The sequence below is a fragment of the Saccopteryx bilineata genome, chromosome 3, assembly GCF_036850765.1.
Source record: "Saccopteryx bilineata isolate mSacBil1 chromosome 3, mSacBil1_pri_phased_curated, whole genome shotgun sequence".
In the NCBI taxonomy this organism is placed as follows: Eukaryota; Metazoa; Chordata; class Mammalia; order Chiroptera; family Emballonuridae; genus Saccopteryx; species Saccopteryx bilineata.
Window position 1 is genome coordinate 2,836,447 of NC_089492.1, and position 17,810 is coordinate 2,854,256.

The 17,810-nt window shown below is 57.2% G+C and overlaps 1 protein-coding gene across 16 annotated transcripts in view; it reads left to right on the plus strand.

Moving 5' to 3' along the window:
- Positions 1-17,347, plus strand: part of PTK2 (protein tyrosine kinase 2) — a 197,514-nt gene extending 180,167 nt beyond the window's left edge. For 14 of the 16 annotated variants that reach the window (XM_066265588.1, XM_066265595.1, XM_066265596.1 and 11 more), the window contains 6 exons: positions 4,940-5,002; positions 9,885-9,924; positions 10,198-10,304; positions 14,420-14,575; positions 15,792-15,872; positions 16,218-17,347. In XM_066265588.1, coding sequence (XP_066121685.1) covers positions 4,940-5,002; positions 9,885-9,924; positions 10,198-10,304; positions 14,420-14,575; positions 15,792-15,872; positions 16,218-16,430 — 660 coding nt within the window. In that variant the 3' untranslated portion in view covers positions 16,431-17,347. The remainder of the gene's footprint in view (positions 1-4,939; positions 5,003-9,884; positions 9,925-10,197; positions 10,305-14,419; positions 14,576-15,791; positions 15,873-16,217) is intronic. The other 2 variants (XM_066265600.1, XM_066265589.1) reach the window with 1 other exon arrangement.
- The last annotated feature ends 463 nt before the right edge of the window (positions 17,348-17,810 follow it).

The window sequence follows — 17,810 nt, forward strand, 5'->3', positions numbered from 1 at the left end:
CGTGCCACAGCCAGAGATATTCTAGAACGCAAACCTGGTCCCGCCACTCTCTGACATGAAACCTGCCAGTGGCCACCACAGCATGCCCTGGCCTCCTTCCCTGTCCTCGTCAGGCCCTCGCTGTGACAGAGGACTGAGCTCAAGACGGGAGGGACACCCTACAGGCCACGGCGATGGCTGAGCGGCTGAAATGACGAGAGGGCCAGCCCCAGAAGGGCCGGGGAAGAACGTCCCAGGGAGAGGGCAGGGCCAGGGCCAGCTGGGAGGGAGGGAGCCAGGTGCGTCAGAGGGTTGGCAAGGCAGCTGCACTGGCCAGGCAGGCACCCGAGTGACTGGACACCCAAGTGACCAGGCACTCGAGTGAAGGGGCCAGGCCACAGAAGCCACTTAAGCCATGGTGGAGTGGGGCCAGGGGCATGGCGGTGGCAGGAGACAGTGTGGGCTGCAGCTTGGCACTCAGAAGGACCTTCCCATCCTGCCTCTCCTTTCTAGGATGGCATCACAAGGAAGACTCAGGACTAGGGTCAGTGGGTGAAAATTAAAAGCCCTTGCCATGGCCCCACATAAATGTTTTTCTCTCTTTATGCTTCAGTTTCTTGATCTGCAGAATAATGAGACACTCCCCAGAGAGCAGGGTTGCAGGTGAACTGTACGCAGTGGAGGGGTAGAGGGCACCCACTCACTTCTCAGAGGGCTTTCTCTTGCTCAGTTTGCGCTCCCTAAGCGCCGTGAGCTGCATGTGATAACATTAAGAGGCCTGGGTTGTGGGCCTCACAGGACACAGAGCCCTGCAGGCAGGCCCAGGACTCTCGCTGCTGCTGAGTGGAGGCAGCCATCGCTGGCGTGAGGGGTTAGCCGCTCTCAGCAGCTCTGCAGGGGAGCCCGGAAGGGACTGCTCAGGACCTGGACGGCCTCGTGTTGGATTTATTGTTTTTACACCGGAACCTTGAAACCTTGGTCCTCTTAGAGACGGTTAGTACCCCCCTGCTGTGTCTGAGTGCTGTGTGTCCTGTGATGCCGGAGATGCCGCCGCTGAGGCCGAGAGGCTTTCTAGGAGGGCTAGTCCAGCTGTGGGTGAGGAGGAGCTGCTGCCAGCTTAGTCTGAGCCACTGTGGACCTGCTGCTCTTGTTAAATAAGAGCCACTTACTAGCAAAGGAAATTTTCAAAAAGATGTACTGCATAGAAGCCAAACGTTTTAATTATGAACGTTAACAGACCTAAAACTTACTATTTCAGGCTGCTCTAGAAATTTCCAAAGATGCTCTCCTTCTGTCTCCTCGTGGCCTGGTGACAGATTGTTCCCAGCAAGCCTGGTCCTTGGGCTGTGCGGGTAGCAGCCCTGCCCCTCAGTGACATCAGCCACACAGCCTGGAAAAGGAGTTAGACTTTTTTTTTTTTTTTTCCTGAAGTGAGAAGCTGGGAGGCAGAGAGACAGACTCTTGCATGCGCCCAACTGGGATCCACCTGGCACGCCCACCAGGGGGTGATGCTCTGCCCATCTGGGGCGTTGCTCCATTGCAATCCAAGCCATTCTAGCGCCTGAGGCGGAGGCCATGGAGCCATCCTCAGCACCCAGAGCCTTTGCTCCAATGGAGCCTTGGCTGCGGGAGGGGAAGAGAGAGACAGAGAGGAAGGAGAGGGGGAGGGGTGGAGAAGCAGATGGGCGCTTCTCCTGTGTGCCCTGGCCGGGAATCGAACCTGGGACTTCCACACGCCAGGCCGACGCTCTACCGCTGAGCCAACCGGCCAGGGCCAGGAGTTAGGTTTTCACTGGAAAAAGTGAACGCATACATTGCTTTCTCAGTCACATGTCCCAGTTTTTCTCTAATAGATGAGGATCAGCAGCTGTTCTTTGGACATTGCATTTTGGGGCATCCGTGTTTGTACGGTTACTGGCGCTAATACTGCACCTGCCTTTAGTCAGGCAGCGTGGTGAGCTGGGACCCTCATCCCAGTCTGTCAGCACAGAGTGTTACAGTGGCAGCACCTGCACAGGGGTGTGCCCACTCCCTCCGCCCTGCCCTGCTCTGCTTGTGTCTCTCAGAGTCCATAGACTCTGTCCACAGGCTCTCACACCCTGGCCCGAGCGCCAGTGGCCAAGGGCAGAGCCCTGGTCTGTTCTGAGCACTTTCTTTCCTACTGGGCGCAGCATACAGAGCACCGTTGTTCCTTGTCTTTATCGCTGTGCTCAGCCGCTTCTGATGTGGCCTGCACTGAGCACAGGGTTTTAATTTTAGGATGGGAAAGGCCTGTCTGCACAAAGCCTGCTTTGTGTCCTGAGACCAGAAGTGAATGCTTGGCTGGCTGTCCTCTCTGAGCAGACCCACAGCAGCAAAGCGCTCTGCCTGTCTGTACCTCCGGGCCAGGCCACACCCTCACCGCCCCTCTTCCCCCCCTCCTCCCCTCCCGTCCTTCCATGTGCTCCCTCCTTATGCCAAGTGCTTGCGCTGGAATCGAATGCCTGAATTTGAAGTGCTTAGCGCCATAGCAACACAAGAGCGGAGACCAGGGCGGACTGCGAGCTCCATGTCCCCAGATCGCTGCCACACAGCCAGGCCGCCTGTGGGCAGTCTGGGAGCTGGGGGTCTCCCGCTTGCCCTTTGACAGCAGACAGGGCATAGCCACAGAGCAGGCGCTGCACAGACGCCATGAGCAGACTGCTGCAGCACGGCCGCGGGCATCTTTTTTTTTTTTTTTTTTTCTGAAGCTGGAAACGGGGAGAGACAGTCAGACAGACTCCCGCATGCGCCCGACCGGGATCCACCCGGCACGCCCACCAGGGGCGACGCTCTGCCCACCAGGGGGCGATGCTCTGCCCCTCCGGGGCGTCGCTCTGCCGCGACCAGAGCCACTCTAGCGTCTGGGGCAGAGGCCAAGGAGCCATCCCCAGCGCCCGGGCCATCTTTGCTCCAATGGAGCCTTGGCTGTGGGAGGGGAAGAGAGAGACAGAGAGGAAGGAGGGGGGTTGGGGGGTGGAGAAGCAAATGGGTGCTTCTCCTATGTGCCCTGGCCGGGAATCGAACCTGGGTCCCCCGCACGCCAGGCCGACGCTCTACTGCTGAGCCAACCGGCCAGGGCTCGGCCGCGGGCATCTTACAGAGCGCGAGCGCATGGTGGTTCCTTCACGTGGAGATCGCAGCGGCCAGCGCTGGGCAGCGCCCCCTTTGGTGAGGTGGAGGCCAGTGTCAGCGGGGCGGGGCGGGCAGGCAGGCAGCAGTGGTGCTCTGGACCTGGGGCCGTGAGGGCGGCGCGCCCTTATGGGAAAATGGGTTGAGGCTCACATCTACTACCATCTGCACACTTTGTTGTGTATGCTGTGCATGATGGGAGAGCAGCCCCAAACTCTGGTCAGGTTGTGTCAGTGTGAGTCTGACTTGGCTCGCTCTGCCTCAGCCTTTACTGTCTTCAGATCTCAGCATCCTGTAAAAGGCCACAGGAACGTGCAGCTTCGCCAGGCGGCAGAGACAGTGACAGGACCTCCTCCCTCTGAGGGCCGTGTGGCTCCTCGGTGCCGTCCTCACCTGGCCTCAGAGGCCGGCTGGGGCGCTGCACAGAGACGCCCCGACACACCCGCGCACGCACGCACGCACGCTTGGGGCTCCTGGGGATGGCCTCTCTCGTTCAGACCTGAAATCCTGTCTTTGGAAAAGTAGAACTTAGGGAATTCCTGTGTGTAAAGAATAGAAATAAGTCGTTTCACCTGCCTTGCCTGGGAAGAGACTAGGATTGCACGTAAGGAGTGGACACAGCAGCCGGCTCTGGCACGCGGCACCCTCGCGTGCTCTCGTGGAAGTGCAGGTGCGCCCAGGAGCTCTGGCCGACGGAAGGTGTTCCCTCAGCGCCTGTGAGCCGCAGAGGACGGAATGCCTTTCTGAGCAGCCTCTTCCTGCGAGCATTTTGGCAGCTTACACCCAGAGCTTTCCAAATGTTGAAACCTCTGACTCAGTCATTCCATTTCTAGAAATCTGTCGCGGGGAAATAGTCCGGGATTCAGTCAGATTTGTACACAAAGGTGTCACGCACCGCCTGTTTATACAACTGAAAATTTGAAAGTGGCCCAAATGTTCAACAGACAGAAGTGTTTATTTTATTTGACATGTACTGGGACAGTGACTTGGTAATGCACCAGCGTGAATGCATCTCACCCTCCTAGCAGGCAGGCCTTAGAGCTGAGGAAACTGGGGTGCAGCTCACACAGCTCAAGAGGTCTGAGGCCTGATGGGTATTCAGGCGGTGGCCGGGCCCCTCCCTGCCATTCTAGGCACGACGGTGTGCGTGCTGTGGGCCGCTGCCATTGCCAAACCCCACTGTGTGATGCTCCGTGAAGGCAGGCGGTCTGTGCGTGGCTTCACTTCTGTACAAGGAGAGCAAGACCAGCCATGTCTCCTTCAGCCCCAGCCCGCACTCGTGAGTGTCCTGGGAGCTGGACCCCATCAGGTGCAGAGGTGCACAGGGGTGTCAGGCAGCAGGACACGCCTGTCTGGTAGGGGGCAGTCACCTCATGCCCACAGGGCTCCCTGGGAGAGAGTGGGCCGTGCGGTCCGGTGGGCAGGCTGGGGCCACGACGGCACGGAGCCTGCTCTTTATTCTGGTACTGGTGAGAGGGGCGCTCTGTGTCCAGTGCGGCCAGAGTTTCCTGCTTGGTCTCCGGGGTCCGGGTGTTTCCTGGGAGGCCTGGCAGGACAGCCAGGGTCATGCGGCTGCCTGGGAAGCAGGCTGTGGCTCTCATGTCCCCGTGGAGGCTCTCGCCGGGCACGAGCTGGGGCCTGTGTGCTGGGCGCACGGAGCTCTGCTGGGCAGCCGACCCAGGGTGCTCATCTCTGGGTTTTGAGAATTTTTCTGACATTGGGGACCTTTCAACTGTTATTCAGAAGATAATTGTGTTATTAAAGGAAGAAACTTACAGCCATCACTGAAACGGTTTGGTCTTCCCTGTAGAAACCTGACGTGCGGCTCTCCCGAGGCAGCGTGGACCGGGACGACGGCGGTCTCCAGGGCCCGGTAAGCGGCCGCCAGGTGTCCCCTGCACGGGGTTGCTTTCTTGTGTGTGCTAACACGGTGCTACTGAACGCATGCGCCAGCCCGTGGAGAGGGTGGCCGCGTGGCCCGGCGCTCTCAGCAGCACGGAGGGTTTCCGCCCGGTGCTGCTGCTGGCTCTTCCGCCGTGAGCTGGACCCTGCGCCCGAGCCGGACGTGCACCCGGGCAGCTGCTGGTACACACAGGCTTCTTTGCCCAGTGTTCACCCTCTTTTTGCTTGTTAAAGACATTTCCATGGTCACAGAAAACTTGTCGAGTAAGGTGGCTTTTTCCTCTGGGTGTTGTCAGGGTAAGTGCCTAACATTCTCTTAAAGAGCAAGCTTATGATTAATCCAAGTGTATTTAAAACCTGCTACAACTCTTTCTTGGTCTTTTGAAGAGAGTAGTTAAAATTGTTTTATTAGGATTTCTATCAGCAGATATCAGGTTAAAGTAAACTCAGATTTCTCTTGATACTTAAAGAAGCTCCCACCTGCCAGGTGGCAGACACACAGAGATACATTCCCACCCTCATAAGGCGTCTGGCTAGAAACACACCACTGGCTTCCATCCAGAGCAGGGGAGTCAGCCTTGTTATCCCCACCGCCCACTTCTGTATCCCTGTTAGTAGTAACATTTTCTAACGGCCCACTGGTGCCACAGTAATGCTGATTTGTAAAGTAGGGAACTAACTTTACTTTATAAAAGTTATAAAGCAGAGTTACAGCAAGTTAAAGCATATAATAATAATTACTTACCAAGTACTTTATGTTGGATTTTCGCTAAGTTTTGCAGAATAAATCTTTATAAAACAACTTACTGTGGTTAAATCTATCTTTTCATTTATATACGGTCTACCAGAAAGTTCTGTCCATTTTTGGAATAAAACAAAATACAAATTTTTCTTACTGTCAATAAATTTTATTAGGCCCTGGCCAGTTGGCTCAGTGGTAGAGTGTCGGCCTGGTTTGCAGGAGTCCCGGGTTCGATTCCCGGCCAGGGCACACAGAAGCGCCCATCTGCTTCTCCACCCCTCCCCCTCTCCTTCCCCTCTGTCTCTCTCTTCCCCTCCTGCAGCCAAGGCTCCATTGGAGCAAGGTTGGCCCGGACACTGAGGATGGCTCCATGGCCTCTGCCTCAGGCGCTAGGATGGCTCTGGTTGCAACAGAACAACGCTCCAGATGGGTGGAGCATTGCCCCCTGGTGGGCATGCCAGGTAAATCCCAGTCAGGCACATGCAGGAGTCTATCTGTCTCCCCGTTTCCAACTTCAGAAAAATACAAAAAATAAAAATAAAAAATAATAAATGAATAAACCTTATTAAATAATATAATTGCCATTATTATTAATGATTTCTTGCCAGTGTGAGGGCAATTTGTATATCCCATTTTTGAAAAATGTTTTATCTTTTGATGCGAAAAATTGAACCAGTGCTTGTTTGATATCTTCTTCATTTTTGAATTTTTTGTCCTTCAAAAAATTGTGTAAGGACAAAAACAAGTGATAGTCAGAGGGTGCTAAGTCTGAGGAATATGGTGGATGCGACAGACATGCTTCTATAGCATTTCTTCCTTGTTGAAATTCATAAAAATTACAGTGGCATAAATGAACTTTATCAGTAGCCATGGGTACACTATCGCTTCACACATAAGACTAACGTGAATCAACTTTGTTTTAGTTAATTTGCTACGTCAGTATGTGTACATTAAGTGATAAAAATAGGCACACATGCGCCAAATAAACGTGCTTACGTGTCGAAACTTGTGATAGAAACGGACAGAACTTTCCGGTAGACCTTATACTTTGGTTGTTCCGCTACCACCCAGCATGAAAGCTGGAACGCCCACCAGTGGGCAGTAGGGACCAGGTTAACTACCACTGAGCTAGACACACATGCGTGCACATGGCACTGTCGGCACCCAGCTCCACGGTGCACAGAGGGCGGGCCCACCAGGGGCCCCTGTCTGAGCCGGGCACACAGCTGCCCTGAGCGGCCCCTGGGAGACGTGCCCAGTCTCTAGCCTGTGAAGGTCAGGCATTTTCCACCAGAGTGGGCCGCTGCAGTGGGCTCTGCAGGCAGCAGGCGTCCTTAGTGCAGGCGCACAAGGTCAGATTGTGCGCCATCTGACATCACGCGTGCCTCCTTCTGTGTGATGGAGAAAGCGGGATCTGGCATGATGTGGCCTCGTCATGGAACCAGCTGCTGGGACTGTCACTGATGGGGAATTCCGTGGTCCGGCCTGTGGCACGCAGCAGGCGCTTGGAAGGCTGGAAGGGATGAGGGCTTAAGGGAAGTAGCCCTGGCTGCAGGGATGACTCAGAAACCCTCCGTCAGCAGATAGCGCTCTGGCGACTAGACCGCCTGGCACTGGGGCCGTGCTGAGCGCTCTCCTGACGCCTCCCTGAGGCCTCAGCACCCCTCAGGGCGGGCCCTGCTGCCATCCACACCCCAAACACGAGGTAACCGAGGCTTGTGGAAACGCACCCAGAGTCACTGCCAGAGTCCAGACAGTGCTGTGCCTGGGGCGGCCGTAGCCAGCTGGCCGGCAGCCCCTCACTGAATGTGTGTGGTTTGTACTGTGCTGCTTCCTTCTGGCCAATACACGCTGTGACCACGTGCGGTTTCTCTCCCCTGCTCTTCCGGGAGATACACGCTGTGACCACGTGTGGTTTCTCTCTCCTCTTCCGGGAGATACACGCGGTGACCACGTGCAGTTTCTCTCCCCTGCTCTTCCGGGAGATACACGCGGTGACCACGTGCGGTTTCTCCTGCTCTTCCGGGAGATACACGCTGTGACCACGTGTGGTTTCTCTCTCCTCTTCCGGGAGATACACGCTGTGACCACGTGCGGTTTCTCTCCCCTCTTCCGGGAGATACACGCCGTGACCACGTGCGGTTTCTCTCCCCTGCTCTTCCGGGAGATACACGCTGTGACCACGTGCGGTTTCTCTCCCCTCTTCCGGGAGATACACGCTGTGACCACGTGCGGTTTCTCTCCCCTGCTCTTCCGGGAGATACACGCCGTGACCACGTGCGGTTTCTCCTGCTCTTCCGGGAGATACACGCTGTGACCACGTGTGGTTTCTCTCTCCTCTTCCGGGAGATACACGCCGTGACCACGTGCAGTTTCTCTCCCCTCTTCTGGGAGATACACGCTGTGACCACATGCGGTTTCTTTCCCCTGCCCTTCCGGGGGCAGATACACGCCATGACCACGTGCGGTTTCTCCTGCTCTTCGTTCAAGGTAGCTCCATGCTGTGGCCCACTTCTGACGCTCTCCGACTTAGCACTTTGAAAATGTGCCACAGTTTCCAGGAGAACCTTTGGCTAGAAAGCAGTGGAGTGTAAACTGCTCTGAGCTAGTTAATGAACATTAGTAACTGGCAAGTGGACGTTGATCTTACCAGTTTGCATAAAAAAGTAGAAAGTGTTTAGATTTTCGAAGTCACAGGTCGCCGTGTGTGTACTTTGGGGCAGCAGCCTTGTATTAGGTGTCACCAGTCTCCGCTCACACACGTCAGGCCAGAGCCCCGGACAGCTGGGCGAGTCCTCCAGGGCCAGCAGCAAGGCCTGTGTCCAGCTGCGAGCAGAGCTGGGTGGCGGCCAGTCCGGGGCCTACACGTGCACTGGACATGGACATTCACCTGGAATGTTCTCGTTATTGAACTTTCCTGTTACTTGAGTATTACCAGGAAGTTCTTTATTTCAAACTTTTTAAAACATGTATGGTCCGGGTCAGCACAGCACAGCGTGCCAGGTTGGACAGTCTGGGCCATGTTCCCCACCACCCTGCCCAGGCCACCCGGGTCTTCAGACCCGCAGTGCTCCCCGGGGCTGCTCTGCTCCCACATTCCCCCACAGCACCCCGCCTCGGGGCTGCTCAGGGACCACATCTCCACTGCCCCCCATCTCCTCCACCGGCAGCCTGCACGCAGCTGCAGAGGAGCGGCCGTGGGCACCGCGGGGTGGGCCTGCTTCGTGCCTGAGCTAGACAGGTGTTAATAACTCGAACAGGTGAGCGGCAGGTAAATTGTGAGTGCTCCACAAAGCTGGTTGCTGGGGTCTCGTGCTGCGTACTGCCCAGCTCGGGGCTTTGCGTGTCTGCGGTCACGCGTGTGGGCTGGCGGCAGTGGACAGCAGCAGCAGTGCTGGGGCAGTCTGCATTGTGTGCCCTCTGAGGCAGGGGCCTCTGGAAGGGTGTGTGTCTGTCTTTATAAACCAGTGCGTTACTCTAAGATAAGTGAGGAACGTCTCTCTTTTCACAAGTAGGAGGAGATATAAAAGTGCTCCTTTTTGTGGAGTTAGGCTGCAGAGGTTGTCTTAAGTGTGAGCAGCAACGCGCAGCCTGAACGTGGTTGGGGCGTAGGTGGGACCGCCTTCTCGTCCTGGCCACGGGGCGGACACTAGGGTTAGGGTTCGGCTTCTCAGGTGGGTGGTGGCTGGGCCAGAGCGTCACACCTGGAGGCGTCATAACAGGTCCTGACACTCGCAGGGCCCGGGGTTCAAGGATGACGTCACCCCTTGGAGTGTCTGGACACCCAGTGCTGTGACATCTTTTCTCGTTTGTCACTGTCCCCCATGGGGACCCTTCTTGTGATGACGGTGGCTGGGAGGGCACAGAGGGCCTGGGGTCCCCGCTTCTGAGACATCCATGGATGTCACTTGTTAAAGAGAACTTGAACCCATGTGACTCCTGTGTCCCCGCCTGCTGTCCCAGCCCTTCTGTCACGTAGCTCCCCACGCCACCCTCATCCTGGACTGGCATTTAGCACCAGATGGTCAAGGGCAAGGTAGAGAGGGCGCGGAGGGGCGGGTGTGGCCGTGCTGTGCCCCTGGTGTGCTGACTGAACTTTCTGTTCCCACAGACTGGAAACCAGCACATTTATCAGCCTGTGGGAAAACCAGGTAAACGAAGAAAGAAATTGTGTATTAAGTCTGTATAACTTGCGTATAACTTGCCGAGAGTGGATTCTAAATGTGTAAGTTTCTTAGCTCTGGAAGCCACGGCAAGTCAGCACACACACAGGTTGGAAAGGGAGCCTGTGTCACACATCGGAAGCGCCCGCAGGCTGCCTCTGCCAACCGGGTGGCCGCTGAGACTACAGGGCCGTGGTATGGGGCAGGGCTGTCTCCGCGCTCCTTATGAAGGTCCCTCACGAGACTCGTTCCCTTTTCCAGATCCTGCAGCTCCACCAAAGAAGCCACCGCGGCCCGGAGCGCCTGGCCCCCTGGGCAGCCTCGCCGGCCTTGGCAGCCCTGCAGACAGTTACAACGAGGGCGTCAAGGTGGGTTTGGAGCCTGGCTCTGCTCAAGGCACGGTTGGGGAACCGTGGGTGGAGTTGTTGCTGAGGCGACTGCAAGGTGGTGTCTGGGGGCTGAAGGCACAGTCCGTCTGGTTCCAAACCGTTTGAGAGTCAGGAACAAGCTTTGCCGAAAACCTTTCCCTGTTTTATCTTGGGGACAAATTCCAGGACCCCAGTCAGGTCCCCGCCTTCTCAGTGCATCCTTGTGTCAGGCAGAGTGATGCTTTGGAGTGAAGTGTGTGGTGGCCTCTGGTTCTAGAACTAAATTAAACCCAGATGTTGGGGTGAGTGAGACCTTGCAGGATCCGTCTTCATGTCCATTCGTGGGCTGAGTGGATGCTTCCATCACGTTCCATCTGGGGCCAGGCCTGCGTTTGCAGACCACGCTGCGTGGAACCCGGCCTGGCGGCTGACACTTCTCCATGGCTCTGAGCCCTCTCTCACCCGCCCGGTGCCCTGAGCAGAGCAGTTGGGGTTCAGGCCCTCCCTGTCCACATGGAGACCCTGGGGGAAGCCCCCTTCTCCGTCATGCTCACTCAGGGAGAGGCGAGCGCAGCTTCCACCAGAGAGCAGTCCCCTCTCTGCTGCAGGCTGCTCTGACCCCTCCTCCACGGTTCAGTATCTGAAGTCAGGGTGCTGTGCTGCTTTGATTGGCAGCGTTCTTTCTTTGTGGTGCAACGGAAGGTTGTGTCTTACACTAGCTACTGCTTAGTCATCACTGCAGTGTCAGCTGTGCATGCAGGCCCACCCACAACCTCGTTACCGAGCACCCCCGGGTGCTGTGACAGCCTGGCCCGCGTGGTTAAACCCGCACATTGGCCTCAGCAAATCAGTGGTGTTACTCCATTTCCCGCTTTTCATGGGAGGTGACCAAGTTCACAGAGGTCAAGGGCGTGTCCCAGATTCTGGCTCTTGGACTGTGCCGCTGTGTGCCACAGCCCTGCAGAGCTCACGAGTGTAGACGCGCTGTTGGCTCAGGGGCCCAGGCGGGGCAGGGAAGAGGGAGTGTCATGTGGGGCACACACTGCGGACCCTGACAGCCCGGGTGGCTCCTGGCCTCCCACAACCCTGCTGGCCCCGCCCCAGGTATGCTCTGGGGAGGACAAAGGAGGACAGAGCCCTTTCTAACATGGTTCTTGACATAGATTCAAAGAAAGAGTGTGAAAGTAGGTTAATGAGCCTTTTCCATAAGCCACAAGAGCAGACTCCCAAAGTGGCTTGCAGTCCAGTGGAAAACCACCGCTAGAAGTAGACCAGGTGCCAGCTCAGAACTCTGGCGTGTTCATTTTTACAGTAGGAAGAACGTATGAATAAATATTACTGAGAATTCCCCTTAATATAGGGTGTTAAGCAAGTAGAACTCTTAATGGAATAGTATGCCTGCTTAGTGCTAAGAATGGAGATGTTTTAACACTTAGGAAGTAGGGTGTGTGTCCTGACCCATCACCCCTCTGTTTAGTGCAGGCTGTCTGGTCAGCCTGAGAGAACCCATGGTGTCAGCCCAAAAACCCTCCAACTGGCCCTGGCCGGTTGACTCAGTGGTAGAGCATCGGCCTGGCGTACAGGAGTCCCGGGTTCGATTCCCGGCCAGGGCACACAGAAGCACCCATCTGCTTCTCCACCCCTCCCCCTCTCCTTCCTCTCTGTCTCTCTCTTCCCCTCCTGCAGCCAAGGCTCCATTGGAGCAAAGTTGGCCCGGGCGCTGAGGATGGCTCTATGGCCTCTGCCTCAGGTGCTGGAATGGCTATGGTTGCAACAGAGCGACGCCCCAGAGGGGCAGAGCATCGACCCCTGGTGGGCGTGCCTGGTAGAGCCTGGTCGGGCGCATGCAGCAGTCTGTCTGACTGCCTCCCCGTTTCCAACTTCAGAAAAATACAAAAAAAAAAACAACCCTCCCACCAACTGGTGTGAAGTCACGCCCCAAGCAGCACGTAGCACAGGACCACCCTGTGTCCTCGGTGACTGTCGTTCAGTTCCGAATTACCAAGGCTTTAAGGAGCCCCACCTGAGTGGTTGGGACTGGCGGCATCCCTGTGGGTTTATTCTAACTGCTGCCTGCCAGAGTCTCCATGCTGTCAAGAAATAGGAAGTTTCCAGAAACTAGGAAATCAATAACAGATGCCTGTCCAAACTAAGCTTTTGCTTTGGGAGCGCCACTGCAGATGGTCCCAACGCTGTGACAAGCGTGGCTCAGGGAGGTGCAGAAGCACAAGGCCGTGAGCGCCCGTCCTGAGATCCAGGTCGTGTGCATGCCGAAGGGCTCAGCCTGAGGCTGCTCCTCCGGAAGCCCCTTCTGCTGGTCCCGTTCGCACGGCACGTCCCACCTCGCGGGACCAGGCCACCCTGGATGCTCAGCGCAGCTCCGAGCGACCTCCCTGTGCCTGCGTGCAGCACAGGGTAGAGGGTGGGACACAACACCTAGGATTCTGCTGAACTTACACACCAGAGGGCTGCTGCTTGCGGAGAACTCTAAGGAAGGGACACCCCACTCTCCAACTATTAGCTTTGCCTCTTAGGTCACAGTAGGGCAGCCTTGGTTTAAGATGTACAGAAGACATTAAATCAAACTTGTTAAGTTTAAAGTAAAGGAACTGAACCATAAGAATGGCTTCAAAAGAAGAGTTTGTTTTGTTTTTAATATAAGCTCCTAACGACTTGACTTGAAGCCCAGCCCGGTCCAGGAGTGGACTGTGGTGGTGCTGGGGGTGGAGTGCGGTCCTCTGAGCCACACAGAGGTCCAACGGGTAGCTCTCTGTGGTCACGAGCACATCTCCTTCCCTTCGGAAGATCCCTAATTCTTGTGATTCTTGCACGGCTGCCAGATTGTCATTCTTGGGCTTTGCATGTTTTCTGCATCTGTTTGGTGAGCACAGGCGTACACGGCAGGCGTCCTGCTGTGCCGTGCCCCGAGCAGACACACGCAGCTCTGTGCTGAAGCCGCGAGATGCAGTGGGGCCGACGTTGCCCTTTGTGTTCTGCTCGTGTGTGTGGACGGGGGTTTGTCTGCTGCCTTCATTAATATTGTTTTTCTTTTTTTCCTCTCTCTGATAATCTCTTTAACCTTTCCTCACCTTCTGCTCAACAATAGCCGTGGAGGGTAAGCACATTGTATCTGTGTGTCTGTCCGGCTCTATCACGCCCAGCGCTCTGCATGTGGCTGGACCAGAAATCAGGGCAGGGTGGGTGCTTGTGCTTGGTTCATCACTGGACAGCGAGGCGGGAGAGCGCCTGCGCAGGATTGGACTCTTGTCCTCCTCCCTCTTGTGCCCAGACCAGGCCCCCAAGCTCCAGGACCCTCGGGCAGAGGTGGCCCACGGGCTCAGAAATGGGCGCCCAGCATGGTGGCCTGAGCCCGGGCAGCAGGTTCCTGTGGGCACATGACACAGAGGCTGTTCTGTGGAGCCATTGTGGCCAAACTCATGTTTAAAGACTGTGAAGATGTCCCGGAGGCTCTGGTGAAGCTCAGTAGCCAGCTTATTTTGGGTGACATCTGGTGATGTCCCTGCCCGGGCGCCTGTGTCTCTTTCTGCATGGGAGCTGAGGCCACTCCCCAGGAAGTGCAGTGCTGGGCTCGGACGCACCACCACAGCCCGCAACACGTGCTGTCCGCTGGGGGGATGTGGGTCTGCCCACCCTTTACGATCACACAAGGCACAGCTACCCACCCAGTAGCTGGAGGGGCTTAGCTGAGCCGTGTCGTGTTCACCAAGTGGAAACGGTTAGTCTTCATGCAGAACGCTTGACTCCTTAGCCAGCTTCTCTGAAACCCTTGGCGAGGTGTGAGGTGCAGATTCTTTCTCTTCGGGTGGATGATTCTGGGGGAATCAAATCACTTCTCTGAGAATTCGGGGCTTTTTAGGATGTGTGTGAGTCCTTCTCCTGTCCTTTAACTGAGCTCAAAGTTAGAAAAATGTTCCATACGTGTCACTCGGATGAGTCCTGTGACTGTCATCCTCAAAATGGACTCTAACCCATGTGAACAAGAAAATCAGTTCTGTCATCTGCTTTGATCTCTTTTAAAGATGCTCCCTAACTGAGTCATGGTGATTGCCACCATCTCCTGGATAATGAAAGATAACCGGCTTCTGTGTTGGCAGCTTCAGCCCCAGGAAATCAGCCCCCCGCCCACCGCCAACCTGGACCGCTCCAATGACAGGGTGTACGAGAACGTGACAGGCCTGGTGAAGGCCGTCATCGAGATGTCCAGCAAGATCCAGCCAGCCCCGCCGGAGGAGTATGTCCCCATGGTGAAGGTAAGACCACCACAGCGCGTCCCAGCTGAAGAACGGCTTCACTGGGCGGGGAGGTCGCTGTGCGGAGAAGCTATGCGTCATAACCTTCATTGCTCCAATTGCCTGCCGCTCCTGACTGAGAGCCGAGGAGGGGCCTGTCCCGGAGCACAGTCTCCATAGTTCCTGCCCACATTGTGATTGTGAGTGAAGAAAGCAGGGGGCAGAGCTGCTCGGTGTGGTGGTGTCTGCGCAGACTACCGCACTGCGCAGCCGCGTGTCTGCGTGTCTGTGTGTCGGCGGCCCGCGCACTACCGCATTGCGCAGCCGCGTGGCTGTGTGTCTGTGTGTCGGCGGCCCGCGCACTACCGCACTGCGCAGCCGCGTGTCTGCGTGTCTGTGCCGGCGGCCCGCGCACTACCGCACTGCGCAGCCGCGTGTCTGCGTGTCTGTGCCGGCGGCCCGCGCACTACCGCACTGCGCAGCCGCGTGGCTGTGTGTGTCTGTGCCGGCGGCCCGCGCACTACCGCACTGCGCAGCCGCGTGGCTGTGTGTGTCTGTGCCGGCGGCCCGCGCACTACCGCACTGCGCAGCCGCGTGTCTGCGTGTCTGTGCCGGCGGCCCGCGCACTACCGCACTGCGCAGCCGCGTGTCTGTGTGTCTGTGCCGGCGGGCCCACGCACTACCGCATTGCGCAGCCGCGTGTCTGCGTGTCTGTGCCGGCGGCCCGCGCACTACCGCACTGCGCAGCCGCGTGGCTGTGTGTGTCTGTGCCGGCGGCCCGCGCACTACCACACTGTGCAGCCGCGTGTCTGCGTGTCTGTGCCGGCGGCCCCCGCACTATAGTCCTGCGCAGCCATGATGCTTTTCCTGGGGCCCGTAGAAGGCACCTGGGGAGAATGGACTCGGGAGCACTGTGAGGAGGGCTGTGTCGGGTCAGAGGTATGCTGTCCGCCCTCCCTGCTTTGGCAGGTGGGCACGGCTGATCTGGGCGGGCACTTTGCCCCGGACCCTCGTCTCCGTGGGCATGCGCCCCGCTCCCTGCCCTCGCGCAACCAAGCCTGGTGTCAGAGCGCAGCCTTCGGGCGAGCTGCCTCTGACTCCAACGGGCAGGCCCAGCCCCACGGGAGAGAGACATAGACACGTTCCTTGAGGTGGTAACGGGAGGTGAGAAGTAACTGAAAGGGAAGGTCGCGCCGCGTGACCCACGTGACCTGATGCCTGTGGTCCTGTCCGCTAGGAGGTCGGCCTGGCCCTGCGGACGTTGTTGGCCACTGTGGACGAGACCATCCCCGGGCTACCCGCCAGCACACACCGAGAGGTAGGGTAGGGCTCAGCCCTGCGCCGAGGCGGGCTGGGGCGGATGGGGACCCTAGGGCTGGGAACCTGGGGCGGGTGGGGACTCCGGGGTGGTGGGGACACGGGCCAGATAGGCGGGGACCCCAGGGCAGTGGGGATGCAGGCTAGGCAGGGGCACGGTGCCGGCAGGGATCCCGGGCCTGGTGGGGATGCAGGGCGGGGTCCCTCCTGACACGGCTGGCAGGTACCCAGGCAGCTCCTCCATGAGCCGGGGCTTACTGCCCACAACCCACGGGGGAGAGGGCACGGACAAGGCACGTGGAAGCACCAGGGAGGCGGCGGTCCTGACGCCCTCTTGTCCCTCCAGATCGAGATGGCCCAGAAGCTGTTGAACTCGGATCTGGGCGAGCTCATCAACAAGATGAAGCTGGCCCAGCAGTACGTGCTGACCAGCCTGCAGCAGGAGTACAAGAAGCAGATGCTGACGGCCGCCCACGCCCTGGCCGTGGACGCCAAGAACCTGCTGGACGTCATTGACCAGGCGCGACTGAAGATGCTGGGGCAGCCGCGGCCGCACTGAGCCGGCCTGCACCCGGGCGCCTCCACCAGCAGCCAGGACACGTCCTCCCGCCAGCGCCGATCGCCAACTCTTCTGGCTGACAGCTGGTCGAAATCTCTCATACAAGTTTAACCACATTTGATTGGGTTCATTTTTTTTTTTTTTTTTTTGGAATCATGGTGTTCAGAAAAGCCTGGGATTCAAAATGTGGTGTTTTCTGAGAATACAGACTGTACGTGAGAAGCTTTTAGGGATCAGAAAGAAGACTGTAGGAAACGCCTTCGCAGAAGCGGCCAGACTCGCCGTGAAGCCTATGACGGGGGTCCCCAGGAAGCCCAGGGCCGACTCCCCACCCCGCGACACGAGTCCAGTTGGAGGGTCCAGCGGGAGCCGCCGCAGCGCCCTCTGCTGCCGTGTGCCGGCACCCGCTCCGAAGGAGGCCCTGGGAGCTCTGCCCGCACTGGTCAGCTGACCAGCTGCAGCCCTCCCCTGCCCGCCTCCTCCTCCTGTGGTCTGTGAAGCGTAGGGTGGGAACTAGCTGTAGCACACACTCAGACTTCTCTCTTTTCACCAGAATAATGTGCCAGTTTTTTGTAGCAATGTTCTTTGGAAGCAGAAATGCTTTGTACCAGAGCACCTCCAAACTGCCTTGAGAGGAGGTTCTGGAACCATCCCCGTTTCCATTTTTATATAATTTATAAAGAAAGATTAAAGCCATGTTGACTCTTTTACAGCCACTGGAGTGAACTAACCCTTGTGTCTGTCTTCCCAGGAGGGGGCAGCCTGAGAGACTGGGTCTCTCCGCCCAGGCCGCCCCCCCGCCCTTTTCAGTACTTTGGAGAACTATGCCCTCCCTTTAGTCTGTTGGGGGATATAAATTATTCTCAGGAAGAATATAATGAACTGTACAGTTACTCTGACCTATTAAAAAGGTGTCACCAGTAAAGGCCTCAGTGTCGTGTCCGTTCTCTCGGTTCTTTTCCTTTAAGCCATTCAGGTTTTTTCAGGTGACTTGTTTCTTTTCTTTCTCTGTCTTCTAGACAGGTCAAGGCTGTTACCACAGAAATGGCCCGTTACCGGCCTCCCTGTTCTCTCAGTCTCAGTAAACGCAGGACTCAAGACAGGAGCGGTGTCACCGTGACGGGGCTCCCTTGGCAGTCCTGGTGCCGCCACGTCACGTCCGACTGGGGACACCACTCCTCCAGAGTCCGCTTGCAAAGGGGTCACCAGCAGTGGGTCCCCCAGACCCACCCCGGCCGTGGAGTGGAGCAGACAGAACAGGGGGCTACGAGGGTCAGGTCCGGCTGGGCTCCAGTGGGGGACTGGAGGAAATGTTCCTGTGTACACAGCAGTCCCACTGGGGTTCTGTGACAGTGCTTTCATCTAAAGACGGTCAAGGAA